This window comes from Argentina silus, assembly GCF_951799395.1.
Source record: "Argentina silus genome assembly, chromosome: 1".
NCBI classification, from domain to species: Eukaryota; Metazoa; Chordata; class Actinopteri; order Argentiniformes; family Argentinidae; genus Argentina; species Argentina silus.
Window position 1 is genome coordinate 5,802,650 of NC_139655.1, and position 17,251 is coordinate 5,819,900.

Genomic DNA, 17,251 nt, shown 5'->3' on the forward strand with positions numbered 1-17,251 from the left:
ATCGGTTGATTGAAAATAACTTCCAGGGCCCCAGTCAATTACCCTGATGGAGATGCACCTCCTCCCCTTTCACCTTTGCCCTCACCTGTCACCCTCGACTCTCACTCTGAATGACGTGACGATGTTGGGGCTGGGACTTCAACATATAGTACTCTTTGATTGAGGCAAGGTCAAGCAAAAGAGACAAGTGTTGTTGCTTAGTGAAGTGTTTGGTGACAAAAGTCTCTGTGAATACTATCTATACTCCACTATTCACTAATAGTAACTGATGACATTTTATGCAGAATGTTAAGTAAATTCTTCTAATAGCACGAATCTGCTTTCGCAAGGTAATACAAAACAGTACAAATAATGATGTAGAGTGAACATGCATTCCAGTCTATGTCATATTCATTCCTGTGAAGTGTTCATTTCCTCTTATCCGTCGCGCCCTTGATGTGGAGAGCAAGTGTGGGGAGTGGTATTCAGTCAAGCATTGCCCATCAAACGGCTTCATCATATTTTCAGACATGATAACACTTTTTTATTTCTCAATTAATTTATGCCTTTCTGTGAAGGACACTGACAAAGTGAATCCTGCCTGGAGCAATTATAGGGGTCAAGGTTCTGCACTCTATCTGCTGTACACTATTGCCTGCTTTTTACCATTGTGCCAGTATGCTAATGTGATTCCATGGCCATGACTGCTTTCATCCTCCAAAAGCATGCAGTGTGTTTTCTTCACATATTGTGTGTGCATGTACAGGAATGAGCCTGTCTATAATTGACTATGTTTAGAAAGGCGTATTATAAAACACATTGGCACACGCGCGCACACACACACACGCACACGCACACGCACACGCACACGCACACGCACACACACACACACACAGACACACGCACGCACGCACACGCACACGCACACACACACACACACACACACAGTTTGAAATTCACTGGCCATCTCTCCAGCTCCGTCCCTTTTTAATGACAGAAACGGTTATTTTCTTGTGTGTTGACAAGCTTTGATTGTGTCACCAGTCCCCTCCCCTGCAGGACATCATCTGTTGTGGCATTATTAAAATGCTCGCCTCGGACCAGGAATGCAAATACAGTAATGTAATAGATAGCATCACGCATCATTGGGTAGAAGAGAGGGGGGGGAGAAAAAATACATATGGGCTTCAGCTCCCGGAGCATCATTGGAATTTGCATGTTATCACACAAAGAATATCTCAATCAAAATGTCACCCATTGCCTGTAGTCACCGAGCGGTTTATGCATGCACAGCCATAGAGTTAGGAGTTTTCCTCGCACAGATGAGAAAAAGATCCTACTCTGCTATTTACCTTTTCTCTAAATGTCAAACATAAGCATATGAAATAAGAACAGCATGTGACTACAAAGACAGAGTATTAGAGTTGATGTGATTCGTGTGTTGAGAATTCTTAAAGGGATGGGTTTTTCATTAGACCACTCATTTTCCACTTACTTGCAGTGTTGTAGGCTCATCCAGACACTTTTATTTGGTCAAATTTCCAATCTTGAACTTTCTTTGGCTGGTTCTGGACTAGCGTTTAGCCATACCAGTGGACATGAATGGGATCAGTGCTACACTATACATACGACTACTTAAAAACATCTCCACAAGAAATTCTATAGCCATCTCATATCTTTGTGGGCTATACATGCGATATGAAAACAATGTGTTATTTCCACGATAACAAGCGTAAATGTATATTATTCAAACCGAGAATACTTACTGTTTTGCCCTCAGTTTGGAACTCAAGTAAATGGAAAATGAGATAAAATATTGGAAAAACCTGAACTATCCCTTTAAACATGTCAAGTCTCTCTCAAAAGCCATACAGTATACTGCAATTAATGTTTCAAGGGCTCTAGCAATATTCTACTGTATTTTTTCTATCAGGCTGTTCCAGTCTTACTATATCTTGAACTGAACAGGCATCTATCAAATGTTATATTTCTTTCTTTGATTCCTTGTAAAAAAAAAATATGTCCTCAGGGGTGATATGTCAACCTGCTGATTCCTCCTCCTTGTCTCCCTCTCAAAACGCCTAGCAGATGGTAAGACGAGAGGAAGTTGAGATCTCCACCTCCAGTGCTTTTTGAGAAGGAATTATAGAAAGACTTTTGAGATTGACCCTCTCTCTCCATCAATCTTCTCATGTCGCCCTATGGCTTGATGGACACAGCGCCCTCTGTTGGAGAAGGGAGCGCAGCACATTTCACAGCTCTGTAAGGTTGACTGATTGGTATGGATCCAGAGGGACCAAGCGGTAGAGGTCGTGAGCATTGGCCAGCCTGGGTGTGTCCTTACATTCTGGCAGCTGCCATGCACATTCTCTTAATTTGGTTGGCTGAAACAAAACTGTGCTTTCCTAATAAGTGATGAATAAAGGACGTTTGACTTACATGATGATTACCTATCACACCCTCTTGCTTTCACATAGAACCAATATGTGATAATATATTCTTAGAAAGCATATGTAACTATTCCAAATGTATTTCAATGTGTACCTGTTTGTATACAAAATAATCAAAGACTACTATGGTAGTAATTCCACTGTCTCACAGGTCACCATACAGAATCTCACCGTTTATTTCTAGAGGACAACTCTAGAAAACTCCTCTCTGAATAGTCTTAACACTTCCATGTTGATGAACGTGGTTCAGGGGAGGTAAAAAAACAAAACCTGTTGACCTCCTGTATACGTCATTACTAGTTTTAATAGAGACCAGTTCCTGACATCATACTCCAATGCAAAGGTCAACATTGTCTTTTGAGCATGTGCAGAGCAAGGCTATAGAAGGGTTGGGGGGAAGAGGGAGGAGGCTACATCTATTAACATTTATGAATAATTTAATCTTGCATGGCTGGCCAAAGTCCAAGTGCATAATTCACTAATTGCAATCAGAAGGGAGAGGGAAGTAGTGTGTTGCCGGCGAGGAGATATGCTGGTCTGGGAATTGGCTCTGAATGCAAAGAGAGAATAGCACATATCACCCATGCATGTTAAACACATTCTCACTGGCCTTGCTTAGCTATTACACAAGTGAACATGGGAGTCAGAACAGAATATGCATTTTTTTTTTTTTTTTTTTTTTTTTAAGTCTTGAATACACTCCACATTGTACAGTATAGAACTGGAGTGTAGAGCTCTCAACATAAGAAATTCATCGCAGAGAAATCTCAATGACACTGATACACTGGAAACAATGACTTGTGAATTAATGTTGACATTTTCCCTCACTCACTCTGTCCTTTGTAACAAAGTTTTTTGTCTTGACAAAAGTATCCGGAATGGAAAACATCGACATCATGGAATCCATCCAGTATACCTTTTACAGAGGGGCGTACATACCACACTGGTCTCCAATTCAAATGTGTGTACCTATACATGATTGTGCCTGGTTGGTGCTTTTAGCTATACTGGCAGCTGGATACGGAAGGCGGAACAGCTTGCCTAGCAACCCACACGTTGCTAGTTCGAATCTCGCTATGGACAACAATATTTGCTAATTATTGTTGCTAATGCTAATGTTTGCAACTGCCTTCCCCTGACAACTTCCCCTTACCATAACCATTCAAAGTGAATGCCTAATGCTGCCGAACCTCTCATGCGTCAACCAGGACACACAATTGGGAATACTTACTGTTGTGTATAGGTACATGATTTAATTAGGAGACTGTGTTGCCACAAACAGTATAGAAAATGTAAATCTTTATGTCAGCCTCATGCCTTTATGATTGCTTGGAAGATATTAGATGTTGGATGTCCCAGATCTTTTTACAATTGAATGACAGTAAAACTGCAGTCATATTTGGGCCTCCTAGCTCCACAGTAGCAACACAGGACAGTCTTGGCTGTCTGTCTGACAACGTGAAATCTTCAGCTCGTAACCTAGGCTCGTAATTTTTCATGCTAACCTCAATTTCGAGAAACAAATCAAAACAGTGGTACAGTCATGTTTTTTATCAGTTGAGAAACATTTCCAAAATACAGCCCTTCTTGTCATTTGCCGATCTAGAAAAAGTCATCCATGCATTCATCTCATCTCACTTAGATTATTGCAACTCCCTCTATTCTTCCCTCAATAAAAAATCCCTTGCACGGTTACAGACAGTCCAAAATGCAGTAGCTAGGCTTTTACCAGAACTAGAAAAAGAGACCACATCATCCCAATTTTAGCCTCCCTACTCTGGTTACCTGTTCATTTTAGAATTGATTTTAAAATTTTACTGATAACTTTTAAGGCTTGGCTGGGTCTGGCACCGGACTATATTTCTGACCTTTTAATCCCCTACGAGCCTCAGCGCAGCCTAAGATCCTCAGGCAGGGCCCTTCTGGCCGTTCCGGAGTCTAGACTGAAGACAAAAGGTGATCGTGCCTTTGCCATTAGAGCCCCTAGACTCTGGAATGACCTGCCTGAGGATATTAGGCGAGCAAGATCAGTATTGTCTTTTAAATCTCTTCTTAAAACTCATTTTTATAGACTAGCCTTTAATTGATGCTGCCCTTATTCTTTTAAATGTGTTGTGTTTTACTGTTTCTATTATATTGTAGTTTTTATTTGCATATAGTTTTATTTATTTGTAAAGCACTTTCTAACATTGTTTTATTATTATTATTATTATTATTATTATTATTATTATTATTATTATTATTATTATTATTATATCAACATCAGGGTAGTCTTACACTCAAAAAAACATTACCAATAGAAAATAATTTTCTTTCTAGGAAGGCTTTCTGGAAATGTCAACATTCTGAGCCAAAAAAAGGAGATGGAGAGAGAAGACTCAGCTTTGGAAGCAGCCAAACTTTCAAATTGACGATTACCCTGTGCCAACCTCTCTCCCTCTTCCTTTTGACAGTGAGAGGAGATGGTTTCAAACACACACACACACACACACACACACACATACACACACACACACACACACACACACACACACACACGCACGCACGCACGCACGCACGCACGCACACGCATACATACACACACAGACTGGAAATCAATTCCTGGGAACGTGTCCTTTTGAAGCGGTGCTGTACAGATGCATTCTCCCGCTGCAGTCTGCCCCCTCTGTGACACTTCTGAAAGGCACCGATGACTACGCTACCACAGAGAAAAAATGTACAATACACGTCAACTCTCTCTCCACAGAGAAGCCCAGAACAAAGGGTTGGTTTTCAACAATAACATAGCCAAACACACTGCTATGCTGAACACCACATTCAAAACCCGGTAAGAACAGCGCTAGAACCTGCCCCTTCGGCCTCCTTCACTGTTCATTCCATTAATCCATTTTTTTCCCATTATGTTTAGAATCCACAAGACACTGACAGCCTGTTGACTTAATCATATGGCAAGAACAAGAGGTTGGTTTTAAAAGCCAGCGGGGTGAAACAGGACATCCTTCAATACTGGTCATTTAGGCTTAGGTACTAAGGACCCCCTCAATCATCTATCCCTTCAGCCCACAAGTCCCAAATGTCAGACACAATGATTTCTCAGCAGCATCCCCCCTGCAAGATATGGACAGGAGCGAGATATTGTATCGAACTGTGCTGAGGGAACAAATACAAAAGCTTTGAGCTAATGCTTTTGTTCATTACACTGCACCTGATGAATGGTATTGGCTCAGGGAAGTTTCAACACCTCACCTGGGATGCAGCAGTGATGCTAGCCATCACTCCAGCCAAAATGTTTTTCTTCTTCTTTTTTTTCTTTTTTTTTACGTCTTTTTTCGTCTGAATTTAAACTGAAAAAGGTTTGTTGCTATGGTAACTGAGCTACAGCAGCGATGAAAAAGAGTATGGTCTACAAAATGAAATTCCAATAAAAGTCAGATGTAACTTTGAAAGCACACTTTTTCTTTCAGTGTTACAAAAGAGTGGAGTTTGCGTTGTGAATGTCTATTCAGCTCATGATCCAACACAGAGGTGTCTTTATTCTGATAGTACCCTTGTCTAGTTCTATTCTGTCGACAAGACTCAAAACCTTGAGCCATTGAGGACAAATACAATGTTAAAACTGTATATAGTGGTTGTCCAAGGTAACTCTTTGAGAAATATGAACAAAGGCTACCAAGACTACACGTTTCAATGTCTTCTATTCAAATGAACGCAAAGTAAGTCCTAAAAAGTCCTAATCAGACTGAACTATGTAGCAGCCAGCGAATGATGATTTAAGGTGATTTAGTTCTGTTTTCTCTCACCTCAGTTTTTCATATGAGTATCTCTACAGTCTTGAGGCAGCCACATAGTAGCTATGGGGATCTGCTTGGTCTAATGAGGTTTGCTCTGGTTCTTGGCTGAATTCCAAATTCTGAATAATGGATCAATACAGCCGCCTGCATTAATGTGAAAACATACACAGTGTTGGTTCTAATGTTAAACCATGTTTCAAACGCATCTCTCTCATTGGCCAACTTGCCATGTTTGACCCCCAGCTAAAATAACCACAGCGCTCATTTACATAACATGGTGTGTCCTCCTTCTCCCCCTCTCTGCTCCAGTATCATTAATTCAAGTGCAGCAGAAATCGCTCGTCTGAATCACGTCTTGAAAAGGTATTTTTTTCCCTCTTGAATAATGGACAGCCATACATTATGTCGGGCATGTGTCTTGTGTGCATCCCTTATTCGACATACTATGTTGATTCTGATTATGTGGCTACGAGAGAGCCTTACCCTTATTTGTGGACAGACATTTGGCATCCATTATAACTAGCAAGCTATGTGACCTGCTAGATGTAGCTGCATGGGCTAGCAGGGAAGGCTAACAGTTGTCAGGTCACTCACATATAGATGAAACACTGTCGTCCTGCCGAGGGGAGCCTGTGCCACTCCACCCACTCTGCGCCTGCCACTTACAGCACCGCTGATGATCGTTTACTCTGCCCTCGAGTTCATTCCCGTGGCCCAAGATTGATGCCATGTTGATTTTTAATGATGTACTGCAGAACGCAAGGCAGGATAGGAACCATGGTAGACATCGTGGAATCCACAGCTATGTTAAATGTCATTCTAATTATCTTGCCTTTTTCCTGAATGCAGAAGTAAACATTTACACTAACCCGTGCCCTCCGGTCCTGCTCTGACGCTGTGTTTGGGGATGCTGTTCATGTCCGACCCTTTCTGTGAACCCTGCCTTGTTTAGTTCTGTTAGGCTTTAAACTTATCCTCCATTTTACGTACTGCACCACTTCTTCCACTGTTACCGAGGTGGTGTTTAATGATCCAGATACCAAATATGCTTATACTCAGAGTAGTGGACTCTCCCTGGGCTGTAAGCCTGCAGTGTAAACGTATGGAAGCTTACAGGAAAAAATAAGATACGATGGATTGTCTGATAGAGGTGAAACTGCATACATACACCAGCTTACAGTATGTCATCACTGAGGTCTCCTTAGACGGTGTACCTAGAGTGGAGTGGAGCGATGCAGCACTGTTCCCTCTAATGTTAGTCTCTGTTACCACTACATCAGGGAATGAATTACCCTCACACACACACACACACACACACACACACACACACACACACACACACACACACACACACACACACACACACACTCTCTCTCAGATATTCAACTAAAATGTGTGTTGGAGTATACAGTAGTAGCTGTGAGCAGTAGTTTATTGCCCTGTAATACTGTCTATAGTCACCATAAGCCTTTAGAATATTGACTATGAAGACGTAACAAGGATCTGTTAGTAATTTAACATTTATTTAAATGGTCACCATGTCTGTATTAGCGCAGCACAACAGATTACATTGCATATTACTAAAGATTACATCCATTGCCGTCACACCATGAACAAAGTGATTTCCATTTAGCTGCACTTAGTAAAGCTTCATAGCAACAGAATTACATCCAGAATCTCACATTACCGAACTGAGAAAGAGTTCTAAACAAAATAAAATACCATTTTGCTTCATAATCCATGAAAATGTGATGTAATTGTGTATATCAGACAAGACACGGTAACATAAAGTCATGTAGACAGGTATGTACCCTTCAGGCAGGTACCCACAGGGTTTGATACAGCGTATTGCATTGCCAAGGCGGCTGCCATTTTGGGCTCTGTGTGACATATACTTTAAACATGGCCCAGTACATGTTGAGATGAGAGTAGTCAGGGATGACCTTTAGGGTTCAGAGAGAATCACAGCTAGTATTCATATCTAATGATCTGGAAACAGTCACCAGTGACCTTTAGTTACAGCAGCACCCATAACACGGTACAACAAGGAACCCTGATTTTAAAATGACATACCAAAATCAACAAGAAATGGGGGTTAAAAACACAAACACAAACAATGCATAATTACTTATAATCAACTTGCAAGAATAATTATAGATACATACAGTAGATTACATTTAAAGCTTTAGCATTTAGAGTTTCTGTAAAAGCAAGCTGGGCCTAGCTTATACTGGCACACTGACTAAACATGATGCAGTGCTTGAAAACAATGTACCCAATTGTTGTGAGAGCAGCAGGCTGGACGATCAGGAATGGAATAAGTCAGCCTCATGAACACCTTTTCATCTCTGTTCATTACCGCTTCTTGTCCTTCGGATTATTTTCCCACCACATAATGTCTCATTTTATTGCTTTGGGCTTGTGGATCGACTGTCATCGCGCTGCTTGTTAGGAAACGTAGCCTTCGTCAGAGGCACAGGGCTTTCGCCATGTGCATAAACATCCCCCCTTCACTCTCATTATCATAGCCTTGACAGAGCGGGAGAGAGAGAAAAAAACGACAACACATCGCTCCACCATTGTTTAGAAATAATGCAACTATTTGCGCACGCCCGTTTATTTCTGGATAATTGGCTTGGGAATATAAGGCAATTATTTCTCCAAACTAATTATTCTTTTTCATATAATAAAGGTAATTTTTCACACTGCAATTATAAAGAGGAATCAATGTTGTTAAGTAGACATTTGTGATTATTATTATTTTTTTTTTCATCCCTTTAGCATACAGGCATGACGGCTTGAGGCAGGCCTCTCTTCGGCACGTAAGGCGTTGTCCTGGCAACCATTTTGATGCAGTCGATGATGGGGCGCACGCTCAGGCAGAGAGTGCAGCCGGTGCAGCTGTCGTTAACTATGGGGAGATGGGTCTCAGGGTCAAATGTAATAGCCTGCAAAGAGAGAGAGAAAGACCAAAGGCTATTAGACTAGAATGGACCCATCATACCGCAGGAGCGGGGGTTTAGCGTGCTAGCACAGGAAGCTAAACGAAGCACCCTTACAGCCATAGACCGATGTGTTCTGACTGCACCATTACGTCAAAGCAAGGCCTATTTTGCAACGACCACAGGCTGTATTGAAACACGCTGTGTAATACTGTGTTCCATTTGAACCTTGCTCTAAAAATTTAGAAATTGTACTCATTGGAAAATGCATGATATTGCATTTTGCCACCTATTCATCATGTTGATAAATAATTTACAGTTTTTGTTTATTGTCGAGGCCTTATCATAAAATGAATACATATTTATGGCGTCGAGATGTCGCCATATTGTGCTGAATATCATTCTGGGAGGAATAATACATCTACCCTTTTTGTAATATTAGTGTTTTCCAGGCCAGGCAAAAAGTGGGCTATTTTGCATTGTGTGTGGAGCCACCCATTTGATCGTGACACATTATGCTGATGAATGCTCCTCTTTATTAGAAACCATTAATAATACGTAATCCCTCTCAGAGATCCACTCACAGACAATGAGCGTCACTGTGAACAATTACAGCTTTGATAAAATGGGGACCGCTACTTCATCAATACCCTTGTGATAAATTGCAGGGGACATTTATTTACCGGGACAAGGGGAGATGGATACTTTAATAAAACTGTCACAGCATTCCCTCCTAGTACAGAGGTACTTCTGCAGATGAGACAAGGAAAGACTTTAGCGTTTTTCCCAATTTATATGAATCCCTGTGTCTGCAGTGACGGCAAGGCCTAGTAACAAGGCGTTTGTTCTCTAGGAGAGACAGAGGACCATCAGATGGGGTGTGATTTGATTGTGATAGCGAAGCACAGAGAGGTGATATACTGTTGGCGCTGTTATAGTGGATGGTAGATTATCTCTATTCACCGTAGTCAATACGGTGGGAAGCAGATTTTGTGTGGGTGAGAGCAATGTCAATGTGTGTGTGTGTGTGTGTGTGTGTGTGTGTGTGTGTGTGTGTGTGTGTGTGTGTGTGTGTGTGTGTGTGTGTTTGTGTGTTTATCCATGTCTGTATGTGCCTTGGGGAGTGAAGGGTGTGTACCTGGTATCCAGAGTCGTTGCAGGTCATGTAGCATTTCCCACAGTTGATGCACATCTCCTCATCTATGAGGGCCTGCACCTGCTCTGAATTGCTGAGCTCCCCGAAGGCTCCAATGTGCTTCAGGGCCCTGGCGATCACATCCTGGGTACAGGACAAGCACAGTGACCATGTCAGTAACATATTTTATATGTATGTCCTTAGAATACATTCAACACATAGTTGAAGAAGAGGAAGATAGAGGATTGGTGAGGGATCAATATGAGGGATGTTTTTCCTTCCCTTACCTTGACAGCTGGGACTGGTGTCTTGGGGTTGTAGGTTCTCATGCCATTGGACTCCATCACTGTCTTCTCACTGTTGACTTTCATTGCCTGCTTGTAGTTTGCCAAGACCTTCTTCTTCTCCAAGAGATAGGGTCCAAAACTGGACAGACTCTACCAGGCAGGAGGGATACAAGTATGAATTGATTTTGAATTTCATCAGGTTCACTCAATTCTGGAATACTTTTTTCTTTAGGCAGTACATTCTTTTTGTTCCACTGTAAAACAGTATTTCCTTATTTCTTCTTCTCTTCCCTTCATATTAAAAGATAGATTGTTTAATAAGGTTGTAGAGTGAATATCTTACTTATTCATAGCCACCCAATTATCTTTGCAATAGCAGGGTAATAGATCATATCCTCTCTCTTTAGGCATAATGTACAGTGCATATTTTATCTCATATTTCTGGTCACAATTTACACTACATTGTTTCTATACATTAATTATGTAATTACTTGAGTAACAACATTGTACTACCATAATGATACATAGTATATAGGGAATTGCTTTCTAATTGCAGAGTAATGAAGTTGGTGGTAGTTTGTTATCACACAAGCGGAATAAGAACAGTTACTCGAATAATTACAGTGTTACTACACAAAGGGGCAAACTAATGAAAAGCGTTACAGCGTTTCTAAGGTTGTCTTTGTTACTGTCTCATGTCCTCTATTATATCTTGTCAGCTTTGTTTACCTGTGAGAGTAGTTGTTCTGGTTACTCCTGATTACTGCGTCTGGAAGCCCTACCTCTACTGGGCACCAAGGCAACACTGATGTGTTGTTCATTAGTGCATCACAGAAGAACAAACAGAGAGGCAGATGAGGACGAGAGCTCAAAACACCCACAGACTGACCGCATTAAAGAAACGCTGTTTGCTTTGGAGTAGCGGCCACTGTTTTTCATCCTTGAAAATTAATGAGATCCGTTAGACCAACATTGGCCAACATTGACACTTTCACTTTATCATGCACCCAAGGAATCTCTGTGGCTTATTGGGTTTTTAAGCATTTTGTTTGATTTTGTTTTATTATGTCTTGCTTCATTTTCGGGAAGCTTACTCCAAAAGAACTCCCCACCCCCCCAAAAAAAACAACAAAACAAAACATGACAAAAACTAAAAGTACAATAAAAACATATTTGTTTCAGTTCCAGCTCTCCATCAAAATTATATCTCTTTTCCCAGCTGTGCACCGGACGTGATATTGAAAAATTGTTTGGGTTCCAAAAGTGAAATAAAAGCTGATGGTGGTCATGGAGTGTGGTTTTCTGGGAGATTATTGTCGTGGGTTTACTCCGTTTGCATCTCCTGTAGGCCCTCTACTGTAAAATCATGCAATATATTTGCAAAAATATTCATTCGCCATCCAGGCTTAAGACATTACCGTGTCAATGAACAGGAATTGCTTGCTCACTCAAAATGGTTGCTGCAAGCTATTCCACTTGATATTTTGCAGTGGAGGTGATGTTACAAGACAACATTACCTAAAGCACTTAACGTCTTTTCTGAAATGGGCAATTTTGTTTCACAGTAGCATAACAGAGAACAACATCATAACTTTGTCTGGAAAAAATAAGATGGATCTATGATTGTTACTGGAGAAAAATAATCGTGGAAATGGGTTCTTTGGAAGTACTATGGAAATTTCACTCATTTACAGCTACAAGCTACAGTGTACAGTACATGGGGAAATATAAGGACATACATGTATATTGATATAGTAGGCTGTGTGGAAAACTCTGAGAAACTTACTGTAATAAGACCACTTTTAACTAACATCACATAGACAAACATCAAACATCAAATTTGTAATTTCATAAATAATTGGGACTCTACAAATGGCAGACTTGATCTTACTAAAACATAAAATAAATTGTGTGATCAATGAGGACATCACATTCTAATTGAAACAGACATCAGTAGGGGGAATCCCTTACTTGCTATATTTAATCTGGATGGTACACTTTTGATATTCAGATCTTCCTTGTTCTTTGCTTCCATGTTCTTCCATGTTAAATTGCCAAAGACAGAGGACACTCTTTGATCAGGAACAAGGTCAGTTTGTGTGAGAAGAAAGTGAGACCTGTGCTATATCATGTGTGATTCTCAGAGCGCTTCACCTACTCACCCCATCATCGTTACACACAGTTGGCGCCATGGCGGGTGGCGGGAGGCCCTCAGTCCCCTGTGGATGTGTCTGTGTACAGTATGTGTATGTGTGTGTGTGTGCATGCACGGTAAGATGCCCACAGGCCAATTGTGTCTCTCTTGGTCTGTTCTTAATTGTAGAAGTACCTTCTCGTACAGATTATCATATTCATAACAGTTTGGAGGGGGAGAATTCCACATGTGACTAGAACATAGAGGAGGGGAATTAAGCTCAGACCTTTGGGCACCCGTGTGTGTGTGTGTGTGTGTGTGTGTGTGTGTGTGTGTGTGTGTGTGTGTGTGTGTGTGTGTGTGTGTGTGTGTGTGTGTGTATGTATGTGTGTGTGTGTGTGTGAGTGCGTGTATAATTATATTATAGAATTTAGGGGCACTCCTTACAGCTTCATGGAAATTGCAGTGACCAACATGTCACTGAGGCTCTGTGGAAATGCAATCACCTGCCACAGCCTGGGTGCCACTAATTCATTTCAACCCCCAAATCTCAAAATTGACCAAAAGGAAATTGGGTAAGACCAAGCTGTTCAAAGTATCAACATTGATTTGGCTTTCAAACATAGCTTTCCTTATGAATTTTAACAGAGCTCTCACTTCGTTAATAACAAGGGGCACTTTGAAATATAACAGACCAAAAAAGTTGTCAAGAGAAACAATTATAATAGAGCTATATGCATTTTACCCCCCAACTACAAGTATTTTATGTCACATACTGTAACATTTATTTTATAGTAAAATTAATTGCTTGAGTAATTGAATGGAATCAAATGGAGTCAAATAATTTACATCTACACATGAGACACATCAAGTTAAGACAGCAAATGGTTTCCAGTTTGAATCAGCTGGTTGTGTAGAATTCCACACAGTAGCCCATTCAAACACTGACTGGAAACGGGGTCTGGCATGTCAAGTTATTGTATCTTCATCATTTTAGACAACCAATGCAACACATCGTGTAAGAGGAGAGCCTGGTGGAGATAGAAATCAGAGGATAAGCTCATTGTAATGCATGGAATGGAATCAAACATCTGAACTTACGTAAGAAGTTCATCTTTATTAAGGCAAGGGTAAGTTGTCAGAGGAAGGAATTAGCAAACATTAGCATTAGCAAGAATAATTAGCAAATGTTGTTGTCCACTGCACAATTGGAACCAGTGACGTGCGGCTTGCAACGCCTCCACCTCCCCACTAGCCTCCTTACAGCGTTCCGCCTTCTGTATTCACCTGCCAGTATAGCTAAAATCATGAACCAGGACACGCAATTGGGAAGGCGTACTATCGTGTACATGATTTTGACCAGTCTGGCAACAACATATAATGTAGCACTCCTTCAGTGATTGAAAATTAACTTGAAACTCTGTTGATGCTTGCTATTGTTAAAATGTGCAAATTGACTGAAAACCTTTTAGTTTCAAACACGATTAATATTTATTGAACGGCCAACATCTTTATCTCCTCTGAGGATTACAAGCAACACATCGTCTACTGTATGTGTCAATCCACTGAGACTGACAAAAAACAACTCTATGTGCAACAGGAGTATCGTCACGTGAAAGTAAAACCTCAGAACACCTGTAGGTTAAAATTTTTTGACATATTATTTCTGCCTCTTTTTTTTTCTCATTCACAGCTGTTCACAAGATATCAAATCCAAAACAGGGAGGGAAGTAAATGGAAGTACAGATGGTTGGTAGGCAACTTGTTGCAAGTTTTATTGGTCGATCCTCAGGAAAAACAGGTGTGTGTGTGACATGTTTTGCTTTTCATTTAACCATTTATTCAAATGAATGTTGTTGTTTTTAATTAGATTTTTTTCCTCCTCCAATTTCATATGATAATGAGACTATATTAGAGCCATAAACTTCAGAAATATAATTTAAACACATCGTTAAAAGTTGTCACACCATGACACCATAGGTGCACATTAGGACACATGCATGGTGCAAAGTGTGTTGTGTGTGTAATGTTGCGCCTGTATATTACAATCAGTAGACATCAGAGTTCCAAGGCTGTCTTCTGCAGTCACCCATTATTGCAGATATTCCAGTATCTATCAATCCCTCCTATAGGTTTCAAAAGAAAACTCAATGCCATCTATCCACACAAGGCCTTCCACATGAAATAACTCAAGGTCTCGACGCAAGAGCATTTTTCCTAATGCATATTCCACCAACCCATACAACCCATCCAAATGAGTTAGCGAGAGGCCCTCAACTCCTCTGTGAGGCTCTTCTATACAGTATGATAAGAACATTAAGGCTTATTGCTCCCTCAAATACACAAGTCATCAGGTTATGAGTCTAAAAAAAAAAAAAAAGCAAAAAAAAAAAAAAGCATCAACAACCCCACTGCATAATAATTGTGCGATTTATCCTCACTAAACTACTGCAGTATGCCATAATTAAACATGAAAACCTACATTTATCTCTGTGTGTTCAGCCCTCATTAATTTAAAACCAGGACAGCTCCAGATACTGTAGGTTCTAATCCACCCCCTATCCTCTTGTTGTTTTTCCCCCTCCCTTCCCCTCCCATTACAAAGCATTAAAGTGTATATTAGCCTCCAAGGTCCATCGGCATAAACCACAGACCAGGGGGAGGAGCTGGGGGGAAACCATAGAGGACGGAGATGAAGCACTCGACTGGCTCGGGCACAAAGGAAGGGAGAGAGAGAGAGAGATAGAGACAGTCACTTAGCCTCATTAAGACAAAGCTGTCTTTGCTGTGCGTAGCCCCTGTGTCCTGCATGATAGCCGCCTATTTGTTTAGTAATAACTCTCTCCATTGAAAAGTTGCTAGAGCCGATGAGCTGTGTCCACTTTAATGAGAGGTAGCAGGATGGCGTTGCCAACCCATGCTGCCCGGCTCCACATCTTCAACAATCACACAACATTCCCTAATTGGATGCAATATTTTCCACTCCTTGTGCGAACACACACACACACATGCGCACACACACGTGCACGCTCGCTCACACGTGTGTGCACGCACCCACACACACACACACACACACACACACACACACACACACACACACACACACTCTCACACACACACAGAAACAAACTTGTCACTGGTTTGATTTGTTTATGTGTTTTATTTGTTACATTTGCTTCCTTCAACTGTAAATCAAGAGAGCACTGTTGCAGGGGGAACTAATAACCCACATGTACATCTGCCTTCATAAATTATGCAGCAAGCGCAGCCTGTTGTCTGACAGAAGTTACTGTCAGTGTAGACCACAGTTTTACAGGTTGGGAAATTATCTCCATGGTAAAACTGGGTGGGCGGGAGGCTTTTTTTTCAACACATCTCCAAAATTCAAACTGGCAATTAAAAACTTTCCACTAATGACTAACTGTGTACACTTTCCTTTTTAAACCTGTCATCGTCATGCAACTCAATTCAGTCCATTTTGGCCCTTTGACACTGTGAGTTTAAAAAAACATGCCAGCTTGGTTTCCAAATGTCCATCGTTAAGTCCTTCATAGTCTTTCAAATCAATTGAAATTATGGCAATATTGAGATAGACATGTTTGCTTGACTATCACATACAGTGCCTCTCCGACCGTGGTGAACCAGCATGGTTTCCCTCCTTCACACTGTCAAGCTGATAGGCTCTCAGCAGCAGCGTCTAATAACAGACACACAGGAGGCTCAGAGACATTATTTGCCCTCCGTCTCAGGGGCGAAATATGAGGGCGGCTAATGAAAGATCCCATAGAGAAACTAGACAGCCATGGCAATAACTGTATATCTTTACTCTGGTCAGGCTAATAGGCTAGAGGACAGGCTGCCTCCGCTTTCACTTCTTATAACGTTCACAACCGGACTCCCTACCAAATCCTGTGCTGCCTTTTACCGTTTGTGAGAAGGTGGTTCTAAACAACGCACAGAATAAACAGGGACTTCACTGGTGAACTGAGACAGTGAGGACTTTACCTGCAAAATGAGTCGAAGAAACAGTACCCATTTGCAAGGTACACTGGATATACTATACGGGACCATGCTGGCCAAATGGCTTTTTACTAACCATGTTTTTGTTGAATCTACCAGCCCTCAGCCTCTAACCCACAGCCCTCTCAAGCCAGATCTTTGGCCCGGCCCCCAGCAGAGAGAGGCAGGTCGTCCTGTTCCGAAGGCTTCATTACCACTGTGGGCCTGCCAAACTCCACCGTGCAGTGCAGACGGCCAAACCACTATTTAAGAGCCCCCTCATTCCCCCCTCCGTGAAGCTAGGGGGGGCGCCAGCACTCCCACTCCTTGTTTGGCATCGGACGGGGAGATGAGGCTGTATGGGGGTGGGGGAACAGAGATACCGGGTGAGACCCAACAGGGGGGTTCAGGGGGGTTGTTGTGCTTGCCAGTGTCGGCTCAGGAGTAGGCCACAGCGCCTGTTCCAGCCTAACGCACACCTGTGGTTCTGGGCCTCCCGTCCTGCAGCAAGAGCAGTCTCACACAGAGCACACG

At 41.5% G+C, this 17,251-nt stretch overlaps 1 protein-coding gene across 1 annotated transcript in view; it reads right to left on the reverse strand.

The window, feature by feature from the left end:
* Positions 1 to 8,997: 8,997 nt before the first annotated feature.
* Positions 8,998 to 17,251, reverse strand: part of LOC310813399 (dihydropyrimidine dehydrogenase [NADP(+)]-like) — a gene marked incomplete at both ends in the record, with an annotated part of 123,357 nt that continues 115,103 nt past the window's right edge. Inside the window, 3 exon segments of the mRNA XM_083682370.1 lie at positions 8,998 to 9,168; positions 10,301 to 10,441; positions 10,585 to 10,734. Coding sequence (XP_083538496.1) covers positions 8,998 to 9,168; positions 10,301 to 10,441; positions 10,585 to 10,734 — 462 coding nt within the window.